This window comes from Manis pentadactyla, chromosome 4 (assembly GCF_030020395.1).
Source record: "Manis pentadactyla isolate mManPen7 chromosome 4, mManPen7.hap1, whole genome shotgun sequence".
Classification (NCBI taxonomy): domain Eukaryota; kingdom Metazoa; phylum Chordata; class Mammalia; order Pholidota; family Manidae; genus Manis; species Manis pentadactyla.
This window is the reverse complement of record NC_080022.1, coordinates 65,827,476-65,852,927: the sequence shown is the minus strand read 5'-3', so window position 1 is coordinate 65,852,927 and position 25,452 is coordinate 65,827,476. Positions and strand designations below refer to the sequence as shown.

Here is a 25,452-nt window from a genome sequence, read left to right as displayed (position 1 = left end):
TTGAATGTTAACCCCTTATCGAATATGTCATTTACAAATATATTCTCCCATGCTGTAGGATGCCTTTTTTGTTCTGTTAATGGTGTCCTTTTCTGTACAGAAGCTTTTTAGCTTGATGTAGTCCCATTTGTTCATTTTTTATTTTGTTTCCCTTGCCCAAGGAGATGTGTTGAGGAAAAAGTTGCTCATGTTTATATTCAAGAGATTTTTGCCTATGTTTTCTCTTAAGAGTTTTATGGTTTCATGACTTGCATTCAGGTCTTTGATCCATTTTGAGTTTACTTTTGTGTAAGGGGTTAGACAATAATCTAGTTTCATTACCTTGCATCTAGCTGTCCAGTTTTGCCAACTTTGTTGAAGAGGCAGTCATTTCCAGTTCTATTAGTTTTAGTAAAAGTTTTACATAGCTGGAGTTTGGATTTTAGGAATTACTATTTCTCTTAATCTTGCTTGTAGTAACCTAGGAACGGTGTATTTTCTTTTGATCTTGGAGAATTGATCAAATCTGTCTATTTTTACTAAAAGCGCTTCTGTTATCTTCATATTGACTCTGAGTTTTGAGGTGGTATTACTGGTTCTTTCGAGTGAACTAAGTATCAACTTCCATTTTCATTTGGATAGTCTTAGAACTATTCAGTGAATAGGGAGGTATAAATAAGTATCCTTTCTCTGTGCAGAAGTTTTAGGCTCCCAGAGAGTGGATTTTACAGATTGACAGAGCATTTGTAAATGCTAACTGTAAAAGATATTCACAGTTTAAACCATCTTCCTATCATTTGTACTACTATTTGGCCTGAAATGCTTTGCTTCTAACGTCAATGCTCATCAATGCCCAGCAGTGAAAATCAGTTGTTTACAGGTGTAATAAAGAAAACTTTTAAGAAGAAATAAGGTTTTAATTAGATGCTCAAAGATTCGAACAGGCGTTTGAGAAAGTGAAAGATGATTAGGACAGGTTAGATTGACCAGAGCTATAGACTCAGGAAAATAAAATTGTGTACTTTTTTTTTAATCAAGCATTTTTACACTTAATCCTTAATATGCTTTGTGTTAGGTGTATGTGCTTACAGATACACAGAGGAAAGAGAAATGTAGGAACCCTAGGAAATACATTTGGCATATGGGAACTGATACATATATCAAACTTCAGTGATACGTACTGGATTTAAGACTCAAGTCTCTGAATGTACTTTTACCTCTCCAGTTTCCTAATTCAAATGAAATTTGAGGCAATTGGTTTAGATCCACGTCAGGATCTCTTTGGGGGAATTCCAGTCACCAAACATTTTATTTTCTATTTTTTTATCAGGAAAATACCAAACATACCCAAAGTGGAAAGAATAATGTGATGAACTCTAATGAACCCATCACTCTTCTTTGGTAATTACTCATTGTAATTAGCATGGAGATGTGTATAGAAATGGAGACATCTCCACCATTGACTTACTATAATCCTAGTTTCTATCTCGAGATTTTTTTTCAACTGCAAAATTGATCGCTGTCTCACTAAATACCTTATATAAGGGTTGTTGTGATGATTCAGTAACAAAATGTGTGTAAGACATTTATTATAGTGTGACATATGGCCTATTGCTAGCACTCAGTATTTCCCTTTCCCCTTTCACAGAGAAATTCAATAAATATCTACTGGTTGTGCTCTCCTTGTGACTTGAGGCTGGTATTTTTTATATGATGCTTGTATAGTCTAGTGTAAGCAGTTATTTTGACCCACTCTAAAAGTTAAAAGTCCTTAAGAATGAAACAATTTATAGTTGAGGTGGTGCAGTTGGAGGCTTAGGTACAACCTTTTAGGCTTCCCCTTTACCCGATGTTTCCTTAGAACAAGATTGTCTGATAGAAATATAATGCAAGTCGCATTTATTAAACTCCAGAATATTAACCATTTCAATATGTCTTCCATATGAAAAATTTTGAGATGCTTCACATTCTTTATATTTGTTCCAAGTTTTCCATATCCACAGTGTGGTTTTACAGTTAAAGCACATCTGAATTTGGATGTGCTAGCCACATTTCAAGCACAGTAATAACCATGTGTAGCTAAGGAATACTTTATTACACAGCATAGTCTTAGAGTTCCACAAAGTATTGAAGATGGGAGAGAGCCATGGAGAAAGTAGAATTAGGGTACAGATTTTCCTCAAAGCTATTTGGTCAGTCTAGATTCTAAACATTTCAAATTGATTGCTTCTTTGTTCTTAAAAAGATGATGTATCAGAAGCTTAATTCCAGGTGATGATTATTTGTTAACTTTCAAAGTTATTAATGGTAGTAAACAAATTGAACTAATTTTGTCTATCAAATTTTCTTATGTGACAGATATTTAGCATATATATATATATGTATTAAGAAATACATGAGGAAGTTGAGTACTGAATGTTATGTAGTAGTTAACAATGTATAGTAGTTACAATGCTATCATTAATGTTGGTGTGTTCTTGTTTAAGATTGCAGCAAAAATTGGAGGTGATGCTGGTACGTCACTGAATTCAAATGACTATGGTTATGGGGGACAAAAAAGACCTTTGGAAGATGGAGGTAAGTTATAGCCATAAGTATTTTGTTTTACACTGAGTTTAGTAGAAATACTTTTCAATATTTTCAAGTAATTGAAACATTACTTTTAACATAAGGTTCCTAAAAATTGTAAGGTTTATATTGGCCTCAAAAGGAAAGGGAGTTGTGGGGGGGGGAGGAAGAACCTAGACAAGGTAGGTAAAATTTAAGTCAACCAGCTAGTTTTGTCTTACTAGAAAACATCATTTTCCCTCTTTTAGGCTTGTGCCAGATTGACAGTTTGCACAGACAACTTAATATAAAGAGGAAACAAAAATAAAGTGTTTAGGAGGCATTTCACTGGTTTTTCTCATCATACATGAATTAATCTTTATATGTTATATTTTCATTATTTTGCTATTTCAGAATTCACTTTAAAGGTTGAAGTTGCTATAGCTTGCTACTGTAGTGTGTTGCAGGTTATATAATTTTTTTTCAAATGTTACTTTTTGTTTGTACCTTGTTTTGTGTTTCGGGTTTAACTCAAAATGTGGCTTAAAACAGATTTACAGTGCGTTGTATTTTTTAAAAACATAATTGTTCAAGCCTCTGAACTTAGAAGTCTGCACGTATTTTTTGTTTTAGATTTGATGTATGAATTTTGATACATTTTCTTTTTGCCCTTTTATTTCCTTTTTTTTTCTTTTTTTTTAAGGAGGATTCTGAATGAGCCTATAGAATGTATTTGTAGCTTTTGATCAGGAGTACTTGGTTTCCTTTTATTTAAGTGTCTTTCACATTTATAGTGAGGTTTTAATATACAAAGAAATGAGCTAATGATGCTTCAGATGTTGTATGTAATGTATTCTTTTTATTTTATGTGTAGATGGCTCTTGGACAAGTCCGAGCAGTACAACACACTGGGAGGGAATGCCCTCTCCTTTTAAAGGCAGGAATTTTTATTTATTACCTGTGTTTAGTATGTAAACGTGAAATCAGTGGATTCTTAAATGGACACAGATATTTCTTGGATTATGTGTCTGAATTTTTGCTGCACAACATTCTGATGTTTAATCATTTTAAGTTTGAAGGGGGGAGGAGAATGGAGTACTTTGAGCTGCAGGTTGTGTATTCTAAGATATGCATTGTATTCATCTGTGTAAAGGATGTAGCTGAAGGGAGTTATGTTGGTGCTTTGAGTTTTTCTGCTGAAGTTTATCCTGTGAAATGTTTGGTTAGGAATAATAGAACAGTTCAGACTGAGATTGCCTTGTAATGTGATTTTTCATTTATTTATTTATTTATTTTGCATAGCTTTGTGGTCACTGTCAGATACACTCAACTTTTGATATGTCAAATTTTCACATTTTGATAGTTTTTTTTTCTTCCAATCTTCAGTTCCTACAGAGGGAAGCATCATTAGCCTTTAGTATGTGATATTTAACTAGTAATGGACCTAACTACTTTGTGTTGTATTATTCTAAAGTGCTAAACTTTACATTAAGGTCATTGATTTGATACAATAGGAATTTTTTTTTTAATGTCTGTGCATCTTTTAAACATGAAGAGAATGAAAGAAATGTAATTCTTCCTTTGATTCTAAGAGTTTGGGCTGAGTTTTGGCACTTTTGACTCAAATGATAATCCTACCCTCAGCTATTTAAATAAGTTTATTTTGGTACTCTTGCTTGGGCACGGGTTAGCTAAATCTTATATTTGTACTTATTGGCAAAAAATTAAAAGACTCTTAATTTTGCAGATCAACCTGATGCTAAGAAAGTTGCTCCTCAAAATGACTGTAAGTATTTATTGTAAATTGGATTAGAAGCTAAAATAGGAGGTCCAATATCAGTATTTTGTTATATATTATTGTTATCTTCGAAGTCAGGTGAAGGCCATGAATATTCTTTCAGAATGAATTAAATATATACTGCCTATCTTTCTACTTCAGTTATGGCAAGGTATATATACATAAGATTTGGTTGCCAGATTATTTTACATACTAAGTTTATTCTGTGTCTCTTTCTTAACCTATGTTTGCACCACTTGAAAAAGGGCAGTTTTCTCTATACTATTGCTTATAATTTCTATCTTTCCACTGACATTTTGCTCACTGTCAGTGTTAAGTATTCTTCATAAAATTCACTCTTCAGGGTGGTGTCTGCATCAGAAAAAATTAAGAATTGCTTGGTATGATTGTATTTTTAAATAGTGAACTTATATTTAAAGTTGTCATTTCTATTTATTTTTTGGTAGCTTTTGGAACACAGTTACCACCAATGCACCAGCAACAAAGGTATAGTGAAATGATTTTCAAAGAGTACTTTTCAAGTTTTAGTTGAACTATATATGTGAAAACACAGCCAAGTTAATGTGTAGTGAGTATGTGTCTCTGTGTGTGTGTATAGTTCATTTCCCTGGACTTAAGGTGATACAGAATGATCACTTTCCTTTTTGAGTGAGATACATTCATAATTTGGAAGGATAGGAAAGGTGGAATTTGTCACATTTTAGAAGAACTAAGGTAAATTAAAATAACTTAAAATGACATTCTCTGAACTGTCCCAAATCCTTTGCAGTTTACACCTTCAGACTGTTCTGTTCCTTGCCCTCTTCACTTGATGTGTGTCACCTTAATTAAGATTCTGACTTTTAACTATCAGGCCATATTTTGACTATGAATATATGCCTAGAACCTACTTTAAGTCATGTAGGAGCCATTGGACTTAAATTTTTATTAGGTTATCCTTTATATATAAACCAGTTGTCTTTCTTTGAAGAAAAATGTTAGTTTTTGTTATTTCTTAGCAGGTCTGTAATGACAGAAGAATACAAAGTTCCAGATGGAATGGTTGGATTTAGTAAGTAACCTAATTTTTAAAGCCTTGTAAACCTAATAAAAAAATACTTTGTAATCTTTCAGCAAATAAATTTTTTTCCTTGCTAGTAATTGGCAGAGGAGGCGAGCAGATCTCACGCATACAACAGGAATCTGGATGCAAAATACAGATAGCTCCTGGTAATGTTATTCCCTTGTGATTTTTAAAGTGACTAGAAAACTAGAATATATTTTGAATTGCTTATGAAAATGATGGTTGTTAATCATTTCTTGGCCTAAAATTTTCTTTCTTTGTTTTTGATTGTAGACAGCGGTGGCCTTCCGGAAAGGTCTTGTATGCTAACTGGAACACCTGAATCTGTCCAGTAAGTACAAAAATCATGTACATGAGGCCAGCCCCTCCTTCCTACCTAAGGGCATTGCCCCTGTGATTGAACCTACTTTCTCCTACAGTATTAATTTTCCCCTCTTTTCTAGATAGATAACTCCTAACAGCATACAAACACAATTGAAAATCCCTCCATCTTAACAAAATCCACCTCTGAATCCAACATTTCATTCTGTTTCTCTGCTCCCTTTTACAGTAAAACTTGTTAAAAGAGGTAGCTCTGCTTGCATATCATCATCTGCCTGTGTGTTCATTTTGTCTTGAACTGGCACTAGTTGGGCTTTCATTCCCACCATTCCATTAAAACTGCTGTGTGTGAGATGAATGGCTTCCACATCATTCAGCTTGTCAGCATTGTTTGACTGACATTATGGACGACTGCCTAGACATAACCTACCTCTCTGGTTGCTTTTTCTCACTTATTCTGGGTTATCCAGTCTTCATGGCTTCTTAACAGGAATGTGCCCCCAAATAAAGTCTTCCTACAATACATGTACACATATTCCTTAGATATTTATCTCTGTTAAACTTTCTGTGAATTAGAAGAGTAGAGGAGTGAGAGGATCCAAGGAATAGTCTTTAGGAAGAAATATTAGGAGACACAGAATTTCAGAAAAGATCATTTTATGGAGACCATTCGTTGTACTTGTTCCTCCAAACAGGGGAGCCCTAAAAAGATGCTATGCAAGCTGTTACTGAGAGTCCTCAGGATAGAAGATAATTTACAGAGGCTGAAAAAAAAAATGTCCAGAAGGATTAGGTGGCTCATTGCTAAGATCTCACAGCAGTGTGTCAGACAAGTACTAGAACTTACACATCTTCTACTTAGTACAGTTTGCTTTCTTCTATATCACAGTTGGCTCTTCAAGAATAATTCCTGGGTTACTGTTATCTTGAAAATTATTAGTAGCTACCATGTAACTGAGTCACAGATCTTTTTCACAGGTACTTAGAAACACCTGAGCACTTACTAATAGAAATTTTTAGGTGCAACCTAAAGTAAAAATTTTTGTAACTCAGTAAAACTTGGGAGCAAACTGGGATTTGGCATTATAACAAGTGCCTTACCCAAGTGATACTGTTGTTTTGTTTTAATAACATTTTCAAAGACCAAAATCTGTAAACTCTTTAAAAATATGTCAACGACAGAAACCAAGAAACTAGAAGTTGCTGATAACACTTGATAACTATTTCTATAGCATTATATGACCTATCTAGGTCTGACATACTAGTAGATGATAAATTTTAATCTAGAGTCAACATTCTTCCTCTTGATTTTTTTGTTTGGGTTTTTTAATAATTAAAATACAGCTGATACACAATATCATTGGTTTCAGGTATATCACTTAGTGATTCAACAATTATATGCATTACAAAATGTTCACCATTAAGTACACTTGACATCTGTCAACATGCAAAGATACAATATTGTTGACTCTTACTTCCCATACTCTACTTTCATCACTGTGACTAATTCATAATTGGAATTTTATATCTCTTTATCCCCTTCATCTCCTGAACTTCATTTAGTATATACTTTATATACATAAATTTTATGTACTCCTAAATTTTTATCTTTAGCCTTTCTCTTAATTTCCAGACTGCTACTTGCTCACTCAGTATCTCTAGGTTGAAGGTCTGTTAGACATCTCAGACTTCAGATCGTTAAAAATAGAGTCATTGTTTTCCACCCCATTCCTAGGCTGCTTTTTCTTTTATTTGACTTATCTCAGTGTGTGGCAAATCTGTTTTAATACGTCATCTTTCTTTACTGCCTCATTTATCCATCACCCACTCTTGGTCATTTTTCCTTCATAACTTACTTGGAATCCAGCCTCTTCTTGCCACCTTCTATACTATCACCTTATCTGTGACACTGTTTGCCTATATTATTGCAACATGTCTCCACTCTCCTTTGCCTTGTTCACAATACTCTTACAATAGTGTAACCATAGTGACGCTTTTAAAATGTGAATCAATTCATTTCACTACTTTGCTTAAAATCCTCTGTTTCCCCATCTAGAGTAAATGTCAATGCCTTTATCATGGCCTACCTTGCCTGCCACCTTTTTTCTTTTCTTTTCTTTTTTTTACAATTCTTCTCCCAATTCTGTCCTAGCCTCATTCTGCCTCTTTTCTGTTCTTCTAGCACACCAGGCATGCTTCTCCTTTGAGTCCTTTGCACTTCCCATTTCCCTGGAGCATTTTCCCTCAAATACTGAATAGTCACTCTTCTACTTCCTTCACTTCTTGCTTCAAACATCACCTTATCACTAAGGTCACCCATATCTATTTTGTATAAAAAAAATAGCACCCTTCATACACATGCATGCACACACACACATTCTGTCCACCTTATCTGGCTTTGATTTCCTTCATAGCATTTATCAAATGACATATTACTTATTTAACGTGCTCTCTTTACTTAACAAAGTTAAGCTATGCCAGCAGGAACCTTGTCTACTTTTTCAGTGCTTAACCCCATTACTTAACAGTGTATCTGGCATACAGTTGACATTTCTTAAGAGTTTGTTGAATGAGTAAATTTTAACATGTGGGTGACCCAAATAATGGCTTAAGAAGGTAAATACATCATTTAGTTCTTGGAGGAAACAGCTTAATTCTGAATTGAGATACTTCTTGGATTTACTGGACTATGCTCAAAAATGCAGAAAATTACGTATCTAAAAAAAATTATCGTAGAGTTCCCATTTTTTACCCTGATGGCATTTTTCTTTTAATTAAAATTGTTAAAATTTGTCTTTAAGCTGCCTAAACCTGAATTGGGGTGGGCAAAGTACCTGATAATATTATTTTGTATTTGTCTATTTGGGTAACCTTTTGGGTGTGCTACGACTTACTGTTAATTTGTTAACAGATCAGCAAAACGGTTGTTGGACCAGATTGTTGAAAAAGGAAGACCAGCCCCTGGCTTCCATCATGGTGATGGACCAGGAAATGCCGTTCAAGAAATAATGATTCCAGCTAGCAAGGCAGGATTAGTTATTGGAAAGGGGGGAGAGACTATTAAACAACTTCAGGTATTACTGTGTTTGTAAAGTGATTACTTTTCATCTGTTTTAAAGCCAGTTTCCCTTTACTCCCCTTTAATTAATATGTATGATTTCTATAATTATTAGGAGCGGGCTGGAGTTAAAATGGTTATGATTCAAGATGGACCGCAGAACACTGGTGCAGACAAACCTCTTAGGATTACAGGCGACCCATACAAAGTTCAAGTAATCAAATTTATATTTTACAAAGAAGGATTTGGGGTGGATGGCAGAATGGGCAAAAGATGTATGAATAATTACAATGTTTTAGAAACATGCTTTCTAAATTGGGTACTTTTTCTACTTTAGCAAGCCAAGGAAATGGTGTTAGAGTTAATTCGTGATCAAGGTGGTTTCAGAGAAGTTCGAAATGAGTATGGGTCAAGAATAGGAGGAAATGAAGGGATAGATGTAAGTAAAAATACCCATTCAGAAATGGTGGTAATGCTAATCCATAAGTGATATTCCTGTTTTGTGTTACAAAGCCTCCTCTTAACATTGTATCTTCTTTTATCCCCCCCACTTTAGATACAGAATGTAAATTTTGTATCTTGTTACTCTATTTGATATAAACATAGTGCTATATATACTTTTATGGCTTGCAGCTATTGATTTTCATGAAATGTTTTCTCTTTTTATGCAGTATAATTGATAGATAATCTTACATTGGTTTCAAATATACAACACAGTGGTTCAACAGTTACCCGTATTATTAAATACTAACCCCCAACTAATGCAGTTACTACCTCTCAACATAGATGTTACAGAATTATTGGCTATATTCTCTGCTCTATACTACCATCCCTCTGACCAACTTATGATTGAGAATTTTTGTGCCCGTTCATCCCCCTCCTCGCTCACCCACCCCAACCCTTTACCTGTGGTAACTTCCAGTCACTTCTCAGTTTGTGAGTCTGCTTCTATTTTGTACATTTTGTTTTGCTTTGTATTTATATTCCACAAATAAGTGAAATCAGATGGTACTTGTCCTTCTCTGCCTGACTTGTTTCACTCAGCATAATATTCTCTAGGTCCATCCATAGTTGCAAATGGCAGGATTTCTTTTTCTTTTTTTTTTTATGGATAAATAATATTCCAGGAAATGGTTTTATTAATACTTAGTCTTCTTTGCATAAGGTCCCCATTCCCAGATTTGCTGTTGGCATTGTAATAGGAAGAAATGGAGAGATGATTAAAAAAATACAGAATGATGCTGGTGTTCGAATTCAGTTTAAGCCAGGTAAGCACATATACTTAATCTTCTGAGTGTTGGGAGCAATTACTTTTGATATTCACACATGTAATGCTAAATTAATTCAATTTGCTTTAAGATGATGGAACAACACCTGATAGAATAGCACAAATAACAGGACCTCCAGACCGATGTCAGCATGCCGCGGAAATTATTACAGACCTTCTTCGGAGTGTCCAGGTTTGACAGGATGTTAATATTTTCATTTTTTGTTTTCATTAAAACATTTTCCTTCCTTGATAGTATTTACCCCTACTCTTTATTTTTATAGCAGAATATGCTGATACTTTATTAATTGCTAAAAAATTTTAATTGCTTTGAGATAGACCTCATGGAGCAGGAAGGCAGTTATGTAAGTGTACCACCTTATTCAGCCCATGATAAAAAAAATAAATGATTATTTGAGATAGGTCATCTCCCAGCTTCTCTAAATTTCTGGTTTAGGAAAATAAAAGTTGAGGAAAGTAGACATGTAACAATTTTATCATGGAAAGAAGAATATATATCTTTGCTCACTGTGTTCTTTCTGTCTTGTCTTTCCCCTCTTTAGGCCGGTAACCCTGGTGGACCTGGACCTGGTGGTCGAGGAAGAGGTAGAGGTCAAGGCAACTGGAATATGGGACCACCTGGTGGACTACAGGAATTTAATTTCATTGTACCAACTGGGAAAACTGGATTAATAATAGGAAAAGGCAATGTATTTTAAGCTCTTACTGTTTTAATATATGGGTAAAGTTTTACCTAATTCTTCTGGATGCTATTTCTGTTGCTCCAGCAACTTTTCCTTGGCTATATTATAGTAGAAAAGTGTTCTTATGCTGATATATAACAACTAAAACATATGAAGGCTCTTAATGTATACTAAAAAGAGTCACATTGGCTTCTAGAGAAGGGGACCAACAGTTTATTAGTGTAAGAAACTTCTGACAGCAAAAGTGGTTTGGCCATTTTTGTTTGTTTTTCCTGACATTTGTAAGATTTTGGGTTTTTTTTCTGTGTTTTATGTTTATATAACTTATAAAAGCAATTTATTTGAACCAAATATTTTGATAAAGTTGTAATTCATCTTGAGGTTGGATACAGATATACTCTTATTATGTCTTAAAATATAAATGTGTTTTAAAAGAGGCACTATTTAAAGACCATATAACTTGATTTAAAGTATAGAACAAATGATAAATCTTAATAGAATATTGGCAGGTGGGGTACTTGTCAAAACTTTTTCTTAGTGACCCATTTAATTATGACAGTTTTCTTTGGAAAAGTTCCTCTTTTATCCTTTGAATCTTTAGAGAAATTATTGTGTTTTGATTTTAGGAGGTGAAACCATAAAAAGCATAAGCCAACAGTCTGGTGCAAGAATAGAACTTCAGAGAAATCCTCCACCTAATGCAGATCCTAATATGAAGTTATTTACAATTCGTGGCACTCCACAGCAAATAGACTATGCTCGGCAACTCATAGAAGAAAAGATTGGTGTGAGTATGCTTTAAACTTCGAATTAATAGCAGAGACTGTTTAAATAAGATATTAATTAAGATGTTCCTATATGTGCTGTCCAGAAAAATGTCGATTTGAAGTCTTAAATTGTAAGTCTTAACATATAATGGATGCACAATATACAACAGATTTTCCAGCAATAAAAATTAGTACACAGTTAATAGGTGTTCAGAACCTTGTATTTCAGTGTGAGTAAATAAGAGGGTAGCATTACTTTGCAGATATGCAAGGACATTAAAATTAATGGAGGATTGTGGAACATATTTGAAGGAGATAGTTAATGGGAATTAAATATTAAGGGCTTATTTTACTGTACTCAGTCCTGGTGAGACAGGTGAATCAGATGCATCCCCCACTTTAAAGTAGAAATTTACAAATCCTAATTAAACTGGGTGACAGTCATCTAGGGAGTTATACAATGTAAGCTACTTGGGTGCTTTCTTCCTCCAGAGGTAACACACACAGTTCTGATTCAGACACACACAGTTCTGATTCAGAATCTCTGGCATAGCATTTTATTTTAGGAACAGGTTCCCGCTGATTCTGATGCACAGCCAAATTTCTGCAGGTGGTAGTATGAAGTGTAGTACAAAAAAGTATGAACCGTCTTGATTGTGCTTTCTTGTAAAAGAGGCAAAGGGTACTTTACTGTTTTTTACTATGAAGAATTAACATGGGGTGTGAAGGAGCTTCTCAAAGTATTATCATTAGAATTTATTAGAAAAAGTCTTAACTATACTTCAGTAAAAAACTATATCAAAAAAGAAAGAAAAGGTCTTTTATGTTTGCCACGCTGTGAATGGACTGCAGAAGATTGATAGTTCTGTCTGCTTGGGATGATAAAAGTGAGGTACAAAAGACAATTAAGGAATATCTTACAAAAATATACTTAAACATTGCAAGTTCTGTGCTGTGAACAATATGTATAATTATTCAAAAGAAGAAGGAAATAATGGTGGACTCTGCAATGGCAGGGATTGATGTCAGAAAAATGAATAGCACATCTTGGCTTTGGATTTTATTATCCTTAGCATGCATAGATAGAGATTTTTCTGAATTGATGGGCAGTTCAGAGAAGCAGTTTAGTATAGTGATTAATAAGAGCATGGACCAGAGCCAGGCTATTTGAGTTTAAGATACTCTCTGAAGCCTTTACTGTCCATGTGACCTTGGAGGCAGTTATTTATACTTCTCAATTTCTTCCTCTGAAAATGAGGATAATAGTACCTTCCTTATAGTGTTGAAAGGATTAAATAATTGAAATGTGTGTGTCACTTAAAAGAGTACCTAGTAAGTAGCGTTCTTTTTTACTCTTTGGAAAGAGTAGGTTATGAATAATAGAAGTGAGGGATAATGACAGCAGTTAGAGACTTAAAGAGACAGTTCATAAAAGGGACCTTAAAAAAACATGAAGTTGCGCTTCATTATTTAGTAGTGAGAAAATTAACCAAATGTAATTAAAGCTTTTCTGTTCAATATGTCAAAATAATATTAATTAATTGCATGAAAAGAGTGTTTTGGGACAGTTAAATCTAATAGTCTTTACAAGTTGGGTTATGAAAAAAAATCAACTAAGTACCGTTAATTATGATATAGACATGAAATATCCTGATTTGTTCAATCTATAAAGGCAGTTTTCATGGTGTTTAGAAAATTATGATAAAGGGCAAAAGAGGAAATTAAATTAATCAAGTAGGGTTCAGTGATACAAAGGTTGTGAGGACTTCAGTTTTGTTCAAAGGGCTAGACCTAGTTTCCTTATTGGTGAGATATTCAGTAAACAGTTCACAATATAAGACCTAAGCAATTGGGGAATATATTATCAAGATAGTTGTTTTCATCAGTGTTAGGAGAATGGATGCAGATTAGATGTAGAGAGAAGACCTAGAGACAAGGACCTGATGTTTGATAAGCTTTTGTGATTAAGATGATAAAGGAAGAGTAAAAGTAAAAATTGTAAAAGGAAAGGGAAATAGAAAAGAAAATACTCTGAAAAGAATAAAATAGAATAGAAGGTAAAGGAAATGTTTCAGTTCTTTGCTAATGCTACTGATAATGAATTTTGCATGTCTTATGGTAGAGTCAAAATAATTTTTATAATGTGAATGAGGATATGAAGGAAAATCTAAAATTTATTGTTTGTGGCTGTATGAGGGTAGAAATTGAAGATTATTTTGGACTTTTAATTGTTCAGTCATTCCTGTTTTTCTCATTTTTGTATGTCTTTTTTTGCAGGGCCCAGTAAATCCTTTAGGGCCACCTGTACCCCATGGGCCCCATGGTGTCCCCGGCCCCCATGGGCCTCCTGGGCCTCCAGGGCCTGGAGCTCCAATGGGACCATACAACCCTGCACCTTATAACCCAGGACCACCTGGCCCTGCTCCTCAGTAAGTATCGGGTTTGGTTCTGGGCTTTTCCAAAAAAATAACAGCTTCTCATAAATTGTATTTTTATATTTGATATCCATCTTTTCAGTGGTCCTCCAGCCCCTTATGCTCCCCAGGGGTGGGGAAATGCATATCCACACTGGCAACAACAAGCTCCTCCTGATCCAGGTAAAAGATGCTTATTATTCATGTGTAACCTGTATTGTTTGCCACCTTTGTTATATTCTTAAACTTTGTAATATTGATTCTGCATTGTGTGTATCTTCTGTACTTGGTTCACTCTTTCAGCAGGAGTGTTATGTTCTGGTTTTACCACAGTGTAAGACTGGTGTGAATGTGGTCTGTTCATGGAAAGTTTTTGCCTGTAAACAACACAGTGCTGAAAGCCAAACCTATAGGAAAAATACAATGCTTTAAGATTTTAGCTAACAGTGCTGTCATATATATAGTGTGTTAATTGGGATATTATCCATGAAAGAATAGTGTACATTCTTTATAGAATTATATGAGAGTCTATAATCAAATGTTTACAACTCCGAAGTTCTTAAGTTACGTAAGCTGTCTGTTTTAGTATTCCTGATACAGTAACTTTACTTATCAGTAAAAATCAGGCCTGTGTATTTAATACCTGCATTTTAGAACTCTCTAAATTACATTTAGTTAAATATTTTCTTCGTTCAGATCTACATCTTACATATATTATAGCATTCTCTTTTAATCTTGCATTGTCCCACCCTGTAGTTTTCATTGAAACAAGTGAACATTTATCATCTTTTTTTTTCTCACCTACCTGTCTTTTAGGCCTCTTTCACTGGAGTAGTTTATGTGTAACCTGTATTGTTTGCCACTTTTGTTATATTCTTAAACTTTGCAATATTGATTCTGCATTGTGTGCATCTTTTGTACTTGATTCATCTCCTGAAGGCGCATTCATTGAAACACGTGAACATTTATCATCTTTTTTTCTCACCTGCTACCTACCTTTTAGGCCTCTTTCACTGGAGTAGTTTCAAGAAGGTATTGGATTACGGATGCCTTGTCACATTAATATATATTTAAAAAAAAAAAGCTAGAATAATATATTGGAGTGAAATTTAGTGAATTTGATGAGACATGGTATTTAAAGGTAAAATACATACTGTAACATAATTTCATAGGAAGTGTATTCTTAGGAATATGACAACATAATATGACAGTCACCGCATAATAACTTACCACTCATTAAAGGAACAATTTGAGTGTGCTAGGATCTGGGGATGCAAGAATGAGTTCACATCCTGTAGCAGAAGAGTGTGCTGCTAAGTGTTAGCGATACCATCCATGATGGGTGGACTTAGAGAAGGGTTAAACTTGATTTATTGCATAATAGTCTTAAAAGTTGGCCTTTTAATAAAAGTCTTTATCTCTTGGAAACTAATTGGGATGGGGTGATTAAGCAGAGCAATCACACCATTTAAGAGATTGAAAAGTCTGAGTAAGTTTCAAGAGCTAGATTTGATTGGATAACTTGGACCTGCACCTATGAGTACTCTTGGGGTAGGTAGCATGATTGAGAAAAATGATGGGAATAAGAAGTGGTCTCATAATCACAGTCTTACTTTCCACTTGGAGTAGTAGTGAAGTCACCACTGTAAGAATTGGTAAGAATTGGTCAGTCAGTGTGGCCAGCATTGCCTTTAAGAAAGAAGTAACCCATTTAGCTAGAAGATGTTAGCTAGGGTTAGATACTGCTTATATTAGACTTAGCGTTATGTAAAAATCATAGTAATTGATTTAAATGAAATTGTCTAGTGAATTTGATTGAACATTCTGTTTTTTGTTAATATTGCCCTGTATTGACAATAAAGCCAATAGTATGAACTGTTTCTATAAAAAATTAATGGGCTATGAAGGATTTATGTCATAGTGAAGAACTTAGACTTCATAATAAAACAGACCTAGGTAAATAGTGGGATTAAAAAAAAAATTAAAGTATCATTGATAAACAATCTTACGTTGGTTTCAAATGTACAACACACTGGTTCAACAGTTACCCATATTATTAAATCCTCACCTCCTCTAGTGTGGTTACTATCAACATAGTAAGGTGTTGGAGAATCAGTGACTATTTTCCATGCAGTACTGCTGTCCCCATGGCCAGTAATATATTGTAATTGTGACTTACTTAATGTTATCCTTTATATCCCCTTCACTCTCCCCTGCTAACCCGCTCCAGTCCCTGCCCTCTGGTAACAGCTAGTCCCTTCTCAGTGTCTGAGTCTAGTGCTATATTGTTCTCTTTTCACTTTGTTTTTGTACTCCACAGATAAGTGAAATCATATGGTATTTGTCTTTTCCTGCCTGGCTTGTTTCACTGAGCATAATACCTTCTAGATCCATCAATGGTGTTACAGATGGAAGGATTTCTTTTTATAACTGAATAGTATTCCCTTATGTATATGTACATCTTTATGCACTCATCTATTGATGGACACTTAGACTTGGCTATTGCAAATAGTGCAGCAGTAAATATAGGGGTGCATGTCATTTCTAATCAGGGATCTGTTTTCTTAGGGTAAATTCTCAAGAGTGGAATTACTAGATCAAATGGTATTTCTATTTCTAGTTTTTTGAGGAATCTCCATACTGCTTTCTGCAACAGTTACACCAAATTACATTCCCACCAGCAGTGTAGAAGGGTGCTCATTTCTCTGCATCCTTGCCAGCATTTGTTGTTCCTTGTCTTTTTGGCACTAGCCATCCTAACGGGTGTGAGGTGATATCTCATTGTGGTTTTAATTTGCATTTCCCTGATGATTAGTGATGTGGAACATCTTTTCATGTGCCTGTTGGCCATTTGTATTTCTTCTTTGGAGATTCACTAAATTGTGGGATATTAAACAAGTTTTTAACTCTTTTGTGTTTTCTGACCTATAAAAGGATAATAAATAAATGAATATTAGTAAGTTTTCAGCACATTATATGTAACTATTAGACTGGTTTTCTTACATGATCTACACAGGACTACAAGTAACATTTCTAAAGTCTGTTTTATATCAGTTTCTCTATCTAGACATAGTGTCAGTTGAAATATTTGTATTAATTAGTATACAGGTCATGACAGTATTAAAATATAAATATCCAAGATAGAAAAGCAGTACTTTAATTACTTGAGAAAGGCTTGCAAGGTGATGTAATTGTATCACCTTAGAAATTGTATCACCACAGAAATCCTTATTCTTTTGTTCTCAAACTTAAAAAATAGTGACTTTCTCAAACTTAATTAACTTTTATTAAGCAGCTGAGAATTCCTATGTGGGATGAAGGATAAACAGATTACATATAAATACAGACTCTGGCTAAGGAAATTACATTCTCCTGAGGATATAAACTAATAAAAGTATGCCTATAGTATCATATGATACTCCTACTATGAAGGAGAGAATCAAAGTTCTGTTTCCTCAAACCAACCTCTTAGTGCATCAGTCAATATTTATGAAGGCTCAGTGAGAGTGAGCCAAGTGCAGAGGAAGTATAATAAGGTCAAAGGCAGATATGAGCATGTTAACTTCTGAAACTACAAAGAATTCACTGTGATCAGTACTCGAGTGTTGGAAAAATACTGACAAGGGGGAGATGAGGCTGGAATGGAAAGGATAAACCAGGGGGTCCTTATTGTTAAAGATACTGAATGATATGGTATGCTTAAAAGCTTTGACAGTCTTAAATACTCTAGGGAATAAAGAGTTTCAAAGAGGGCAGTGACATTAAGTTTATGTTTTAGGATAGTCACTGTGAAACAGGATGACATGAAATGTGACTTATCTCTATTTTTCCAAGATTTCTAAGTTGTCTCTTCATTGGAAACAAGACAGAGTTGATAATTCTAAAATAATTGTTTCTTAATACAGGTTAGTCTTTAGACATCCTTTTCTTCAGTCATCTGCCACATAGAACTGTTGTGCTTGAGGCAAAACCAGTTTAGAAAAAATAAGGTCACAGGATGTTTTGAGCCAAAGCATTGAATTTGGAGCCAAAAGATTCCTATCCTGATTCTGTCTTTACTAGTTTTCTAGGACCTAGGAAAGCCACTTAATCTCTAAGCCTGTTTTCTATTATAAAAAATAATGGTGACTGAAAATAATAGAAGAATTTGAAAATTTCCATTTACTATTCATATTTGATGTTCCTTGCTTAGATCTGTTCATTTTCCTGAAGGGGTTATGTGTGTGAGAAAGATTATGTACTTCAGATGTAAACGTTGAACTTGTGTTTATTCTAGCTAAGACAGGAACAGATCCGAATTCAGCAGCTTGGGCTGCTTATTATGCTCACTATTATCAACAACAAGCACAGCCACCACCTGCAGCTCCTGCCGGTGCTCCAGCTACAACCCAAACGAATGGACAAGGTAACTACGGTAACTGAACAGTTTATTTTGTACATGAAAGTGAAATCCTATGTTTGGAATTACACGGTTGATCCTCGAACAGTGTGGGGGTTGGGGTGTTGACTATTGCATAGTTGAAAATCCACTTTTGACTTCCCAAAAACTTAATTGCTAAAAGCCTACTGTTGATCAGAAGCCTTCCTAATAAATAGTTAATGTACATTTTGTATACTATATATATTATAGAATGTGCTCTTACAATAAAATAAGCTTGGGAAAAATAAATAAACTTTTTTTTCTCATTGTCACAACCCCCCCCCCCCCCAAATTATCCAGTCTATTCATTGAAAAAAATCACATATGAGTGGACCCAGGCAGTTCAAACCCATGTTGTTCAAAAGCAAACCGTGTATGAAGTACATCAGTGTATAATAGCTAAAAAATACCTAGTGTTAATCAGTTACAGCTTTGGTAAGCACACTTCCCTTTTTAAAAATACTTGGAAATATTTGGGAATGTTCCCTTTTATTCCCTTTTATTCCTTTTATTACAATATAAAAGTTGTAAAAGACATTATCAGGAACATCCAGATAAGCTAGCTGTTAATATTTTCTGTCCCACACCCATTTACTTCATTACGTCTCTCTGGTATATGTCTGTGTCTGTTATCATTATAGTCTTTTTCAGAACCATTCATGAGCAAACTATAAACATCCTGTCTATAGTTAAATACTCCTTTCTGTATTCCAAAAACATGTAACCATCATATAGCCCTCCAAATCAGTTACTGTCTCATTGTGTATCCCTTACTCATATTTCACCAGTTGTCCCAACAGTTTCTATTCTATTATAGGATCCCATCAAGTAACATGTTATATTTAGTTGTCCAGACTATTCGATCTTACCAGTCAGGAATAGTTTGTGAGTCTTTTTTGTATTATAAAGAGGTATAGACCTTTTATTCTGTAGGATGACTGTCAATCAACCTAGGTCCCTTCAACCTTTTTGTCGTGAAGATGAGGTCGTGATCTTGAGGTCCTGCTTATGATATGGCAAGAATACCTCAGAAACAATACTGTGCTCTTTGTGTAGTGCAGTACATCAAGGGATCCTGCAGTGTTGACCTGTTTCATCCTTGGAGATGGTAACCATGTTAACTTGGTCATGTTGGTGTCTGCCAGGTTTCTATACCATAAAATCACCATTTTTCTCTCTGAAATTAATATTTTCTGAAGAGGCGTACTGGGATTGTACTACTCTGTTTCTCATTGAACTTCTGCCCGTTGGTCTTAGCCTTCATTTATATACCTGCCTGATTTAACTACACCTATGATGGTAGTTTTTACTTCTGTCATTTGTTCTAGATTAGTTGGTATTTTACTCCAAGGAAGAGTTTTCCTTTACTTTCTGTTTATTCCTTCATATCAGTATGGATTTCTGTTTTATTCAATAGGTTGTGTTTTAAACTGTCTTTATTATTTTATTGGATTGTCCTAGATTTGTCCAGTCATGAGTGCCTTCAAGGTGGCTCCTGTCTCCTTTTGACATGCCTGTCATTCTTTAAGCACTTCTTTAGTTTCTCACAAAAAGATGTTTATTTTGTGTTTTCTGGCTTTAGCCCTAGAATCAGCTGTTTTTCCAAGGTGCTCTGATTTATTTTAGTAGATGATGGTATTTAGAAATCAAACTGTTCATTGTTACAGAGGTGTCATTGCTTCTAGCTCCATTCAGTCGATAGAACTAGGAAGTAAATTGACATACATGTACACTTATATTCACTTTACATATATATTTTTTAAACTATACATTCATAACACCTACAATTCCATTTCAATACTTCAAGGTTCTTTGTAGTTTTTTCCTTTTCCATGCTTATAAATGGTGAAAGACCTGGCTGGTACTCGCAGCTTATTTCCGTATTTGACTGATGAGTTTACTTAACACGCTCAATGTAACTGTTCTTCCAAATCATCCATGGACTGTCTTCTCTGTCTACCACCTCTTAGCTCTGTTCTGTGTTTTGAGTACCAGCAGAGATACCACTAACACATAACACCTCCTTCCTACCTTCAGTCCCCATGAGTTGAAGGTACCACTCCCAACTCTTCCACTCAAGGAACAGAAGGAAAGGGCCAAAATTGCCTTACTAAAACCTTAATGCTATTTTTTTGTTGTCTCTCTCTTGAATAAGGAGATCAGCAGAATCCAGCTCCCACTGGACAGGTTGATTATACCAAGGCTTGGGAAGAGTACTACAAGAAAATGGGTATGTTCTATACTTGTTTTCTTAAACATTTAATTAAATTGAAACATTTAGTAAATACACTAGAAGGCTGAAAATTAGGTATTTGTTTTTAATACCTTGGAACTTCTTTCATCCATAAATTCTTAAAATCTTGAGGTGGAGAAAAACAGCAGAAATGCATTCTAAAATCACTTAATTTTCAGGTATATCAGTGTCATTACAAGTAAAAATTCTTAAATTTGTGTTTACATAGCAAAAAAATCTTTTTATTCCTAAATGTATCAACCGCTTAACCATCTGAAACTAAAAATTGCCCCACTGCACATATGACATTGAACATTACCAGTGCTTTTGACAAAGACCATTACATGTGTTAGTAGCCTAAATGGCATAGGTTAAATTTCTAGAGTGCCAAGAAAAATTGATTGTATTATGATATTATTTTTGCTGCAAAGTAAGCTGTTAAGTAAATCTACGGCAGCTGAGGAAGTTAGATAACATTTGTGTGCATGAAAAAGCAAAAACAATCATCTAGAAAGGCTATTTTCATTCAGACTACATATGAAACATAACATTAGATGCTGAGAATGAGATTCTGTGGGCATAACAGCCAGGAGGCATGCCTTTCTGATTATTATATTCTTCTAAGATGGGTACAGTTGTTAAATAAGTATTTATTGTAAGAATTATTGTATTACTATAATACAATAGTATTATAGTATTATGAGAATTCTAAAAAGAACTGTGTCCTCACTGATACTTCATGTTTACAGATTGGGACATGAGACACACTACTAAGAGGTAGAACCAGAATTTGAACTCTAAGAGGGTCAAAATCCCATCTGGGACCATTTGGAACCTGATGTTATACTTGGTGGCAAGTTGTTTTTTCCCCCAGATGCTTACACTCTTAACATTTAACATTAACATGTTTACACCACAGTCAGTTGTTAAAGACAAAAGCTAAATGGATAAACTTGCCACCCTTCACTGGTATAGAAAGAAACTGTCTATAAATGGTAGAATTTTGTCATAAGATGCATTCTACTTGTGGTTCTTAATGTAAATTTGAATTTTTTTGTGTGCAGAAATGTTTGTCATTTTCCTCAGAATGGAAAAATCACAGTCTTGTGTAAAGTACATATACCCAGTGATAAGAATGTTTTTTACACAGCTGATTTCTATTTAAAGAAGGAAGTGTAATTTTTTCTATTAGAATGACTTTCCAAAAACGTCATGCTGCGTGTAATTCCTGAGGCTGTAACAGGTTTATTGATTTGTTTTTGTGACCGAGCTAATCTCAGGCAGAACTACAACAGCTAAAATCTGCAAAAAAGAAAAATTTTAAACAAAAGTAACTTCAAAACAGTGTACTGTGGTTAGAATGGTCACATAATCTATTGTCCAAACTGGGATACTTTGGAGAATAATTGGGAATGCTTTTAATAGTCATTCTATGATAGTAACATCACCATTTTACAGATTTTGTTTTACAGATTTAAGACGTTATATTTGCATTTGGGTTTACTAGGTCCAGCCTCTATTTTCACAATCGATAATATGCCAGAGATATTCTCTATATTATTAAAAGAAGGTTAAAAACAAAAGGCCTGCTGGTAGACTTATGTGTAATGACTGGGGAATGAGTGTGACTTTTGTTTTGTTGTTATCTTACTGTTTCTTTGCAATGTGGCCATTAATAAATTTACTGTTCACCTTTTTATACGTGCCTACAATGAGTGGGTATGTTGAATATAATCTGCAAAGTTTTAATTCCAAATCCTATTGTTAAGGGTAGGCGTTTCACTTTGCCTTTCTTTTAATTTTCATTTTCTACCTTTTCCCTGTTGACTACTCTACAAAATTCTTTATAGATATTGTGCTGGACTGTCTTGAATCCAAGACATGGCCTAGAGAAAGATGGCCTAAAAATAACTTAATTAAATGATACTGTTTGAAGATCCTCTAAACCCTACCCACTTTTTCAGTCTTGTGTTTTTTTCTGTAGCACTTCAATGACTGACGGCTGTTAATTTTATTAGCAAAGTGGAGTGGTTGAGTGATTTTGTTACATATAAATCTTAAAGGAAATGTTAGGTTGTCAGGTCTTTTAATGATAGCTACAAGGTCAATGTATTTTTTCCTTTAAAAACTCCTATAAATGACTGGTTGCTTAACTATAATTTTTCCTGGGTGCATTACTTGTCCTTAAAATGTAGGATAGCCACAAATAGTAGACCCCAGAGCATAGAACTAATGCATCTCAATGTTCCAAGATTTTTGAAAGGAAAAAGTAAAGAATATCAGGGAAATAAAGAACTTTATCTCCAAATCCAACTCCCTCATTTGGAGAGACTGAATTTTACTCTTAGTGGCAGGGCTAGAATTTCCTAGGATACTGGATGATGCCCTGATTCCCAATCCAGTGCCCTCTCAACTAAATTAGGCAGGCTGTCTCAGCGTTTGAGGCTGAATTTCACCTTTTTCTAGTAAGAACAGAAAATCCCCAGTAAACCCTATAAATTTGTTATTGTTTGTTTATTAGTAAATAAACCTCTGTTGAAACAGATGTGAGTTTTGTTTTCTGAGACAAATCTGAATTTCCCTAGGACTAACATTAGAGACCTTGGGAGAGAAATTCTTAGGGGCGAGGTTCTGGAGGGGTTAAAAGACAGGAATTTTAAGTCATACAAGGAATGGTAGCAATCTGGAGGTGGGTATTTTTGAAGCTGGAATGAGGGAAACTTGTAATAAGTAAACACCCTTTGAGATCAAACAGGGTTTCAGAGTATGAAGACAGCTCTTAATTTGGAAGCAGGTAAGTGAAGGTATTTGGGGAAAAGTTTGACTTCAAGAAGGCCCTTATAATGTTAAACACTGATACTGTTATTGGCATCTAAACTCTTGGCATAGTGTGAGGAAAGTGGTTGTGTAGGTGTATAGAGACATAAGAGTGAAAATCTGTATGCCAGATTGGCTGTTGGGCTGTGATAGAATGTGAAGATGGACTCTAGAGCAAGTTTTTTGAATGAAATGAAAGTAAAACTTAATACATTATATGAAGGAACAAAACAGCAGCAGACTCATAGAACCCAAGAATGGACTAACAGTTAGCCAAAGAGAAAGGGACTGGGGAGGATGGGTGGGAAGTGAGGGATAAGGGGGGAAAAGGGGCATTACGGTTAGCACACATAATGTGGCTGGGGGCACAGGGAAGGCAGTATAGCACAGAGAAGACAAGTAGTGACTATAGCGTCTTACTACACTGATGGACAGTGACTGTAATGGGGTATATGGTGGGGACTTGGTAATTGGGGGGGGGAATCTAGTAACCACAGTGGTGCTCGTGTAAATATATGTTAATGATACAAAAAAAAGTGAACATTATAAAGCTATATGTATTAAGTAATGTTCTACTAAAGTGTACTACCTGGCATCAAAATGGTTTTTGAACTGAGAATAATCAAGGGAACAAGTTAAGGACATGCCTAAAAAGAAGAGAGAGGCTTGGGGAGAGCCAAGTCATTAAGTAGAATATATAGGAAGAGTTCTTTCCCTCCTTTCAGCTGGGCAAAATGAATCACATTTGCTCTTTAGATTGGAGGTGAGGCATGGATTTTTCTTTGGACACCTTGAAGATTGTAATGTCAAATGTTGACAACTTCTTTTGTTTTCCTTAGAGTCTAAGGTGTTCTAGCTTTCCACGGGGATATTTGAGTTCAGGATTGGAGTGGAAGGGTTGGATTTTTTTGTTTTCAGGGAGTTTGATTAATTGATTGCATCTCCCTGTTTCTACCATACATTGTTTAGCCTCTACAACGAGTATCTGAACAATGAGGCTTATTTTGTTCCTTTTGTAAACTTAAAAGAATGGAAATTGTTGCTCCCTTAACCAGGTTTGGCCTCAAGTGAGCAGGTTTTCAAGTGTGTGGTTTGTAAGAGAAGTTGCATGATTTTACTGCTATTGGTACTGGAATGTTTTGACAGTTGTCTAAATATTTAAACCTGCTTCAGATTTCCTTGTAGCTTGTCTCTTCATGAGATTAAAATGTTCAACTCATTTTCTCTTTGAAAAGAGTTACTGAACACAAAAATACGATAATTTTGTTTATAGTATATGAGATTTTTCCTTGCATTTTTTAAGTTAGTCATAAATCTTAAATTTTTATTCACTCAGTTCTTCTACTCTTTGGCCACTTTAGTGGTGGTGATAGATTACTTTTTGAAACAAATTGTCTTGCTGGCAACATCAAACAAACATGAAACAGCTTTCTCTTTGTGTTCAGTATCTTTTGTCCAGCTGTAATAATTTCATAAAGCTAAATGAATTGCAAACTAAAAATCTGCTCAAGTAATGGAGCTAAATAGGTAAACATATGTTTTCTCTCTGCCCAACTTTTTATTTTTTTGAAGTATTGTTAATACACAAGCTTATATTGGTTTCAAGTATGCAACCCAGTGGTTCAGTAGTTATCTGTATGATTAAACCTCCACCCCCACTAGTGCAGTTAGTATTTGTCAACATAAGAGAGTCATTTGTCTCTTCCCAACTTTTTATTTCAGAAACTTTTGTACCTTCAGAAAATTGGAAAAATAATGTAGCCAACATCCGTATCTATATTTTCTACCCAGATACACCTTTTGTAAACTTTGCCATTTATTCTTTGTGTGTGTGTATACATGTTTCCTGCCTGAGCCCTTTCAAAGTTAAATTGCAGACTGTTTGATCTAAACAAATTGTTTCAATAACATCATCGATATTCTGACCATATTTAAATTTCCCTTGTCTCTTTTTTAGCTATTTGTGTATGGGGTTTTGTGTTTATGTTTTAATCCAGAGCCCATTCAGGGTTCCTGCATTGCATTTATTTATGTCTCTTAACCCCGAAAAATTGCTCTTGCTCT

The 25,452-nt window shown here is 34.7% G+C and overlaps 1 protein-coding gene across 22 annotated transcripts in view; it reads left to right on the top strand.

Moving 5' to 3' along the window:
- Positions 1 to 25,452, top strand: part of FUBP1 (far upstream element binding protein 1) — a 36,746-nt gene that overhangs the window by 5,174 nt on the left and 6,120 nt on the right. For 10 of the 22 annotated variants that reach the window (XR_005025794.2, XR_005025796.2, XR_008997040.1 and 7 more), the window contains exons 2-19: positions 2,466 to 2,556; positions 3,401 to 3,463; positions 4,274 to 4,312; positions 4,771 to 4,810; positions 5,323 to 5,375; positions 5,462 to 5,533; positions 5,661 to 5,718; positions 8,620 to 8,782; positions 8,882 to 8,980; positions 9,104 to 9,205; positions 9,932 to 10,034; positions 10,126 to 10,226; positions 10,597 to 10,738; positions 11,364 to 11,524; positions 13,782 to 13,933; positions 14,022 to 14,101; positions 18,195 to 18,332; positions 20,494 to 20,568. Coding sequence is in view for 18 of the 22 variants with exons in the window: in XM_036890195.2 (XP_036746090.1) it covers positions 2,466 to 2,556; positions 3,401 to 3,463; positions 4,274 to 4,312; positions 4,771 to 4,810; positions 5,323 to 5,375; positions 5,462 to 5,533; positions 5,661 to 5,718; positions 8,620 to 8,782; positions 8,882 to 8,980; positions 9,104 to 9,205; positions 9,932 to 10,034; positions 10,126 to 10,226; positions 10,597 to 10,738; positions 11,364 to 11,524; positions 13,782 to 13,933; positions 14,022 to 14,101; positions 18,195 to 18,332; positions 20,494 to 20,568 (1,732 nt within the window). In the remaining 4 variants the exon portion in view is untranslated. The remainder of the gene's footprint in view (positions 1 to 2,465; positions 2,557 to 3,400; positions 3,464 to 4,273; positions 4,313 to 4,770; positions 4,811 to 5,322; positions 5,376 to 5,461; positions 5,534 to 5,660; positions 5,719 to 8,619; positions 8,783 to 8,881; positions 8,981 to 9,103; positions 9,206 to 9,931; positions 10,035 to 10,125; positions 10,227 to 10,596; positions 10,739 to 11,363; positions 11,525 to 13,781; positions 13,934 to 14,021; positions 14,102 to 18,194; positions 18,333 to 20,493; positions 20,569 to 25,452) is intronic. The other 12 variants (XM_036890196.2, XM_036890201.2, XM_036890198.2 and 9 more) reach the window with 7 other exon arrangements.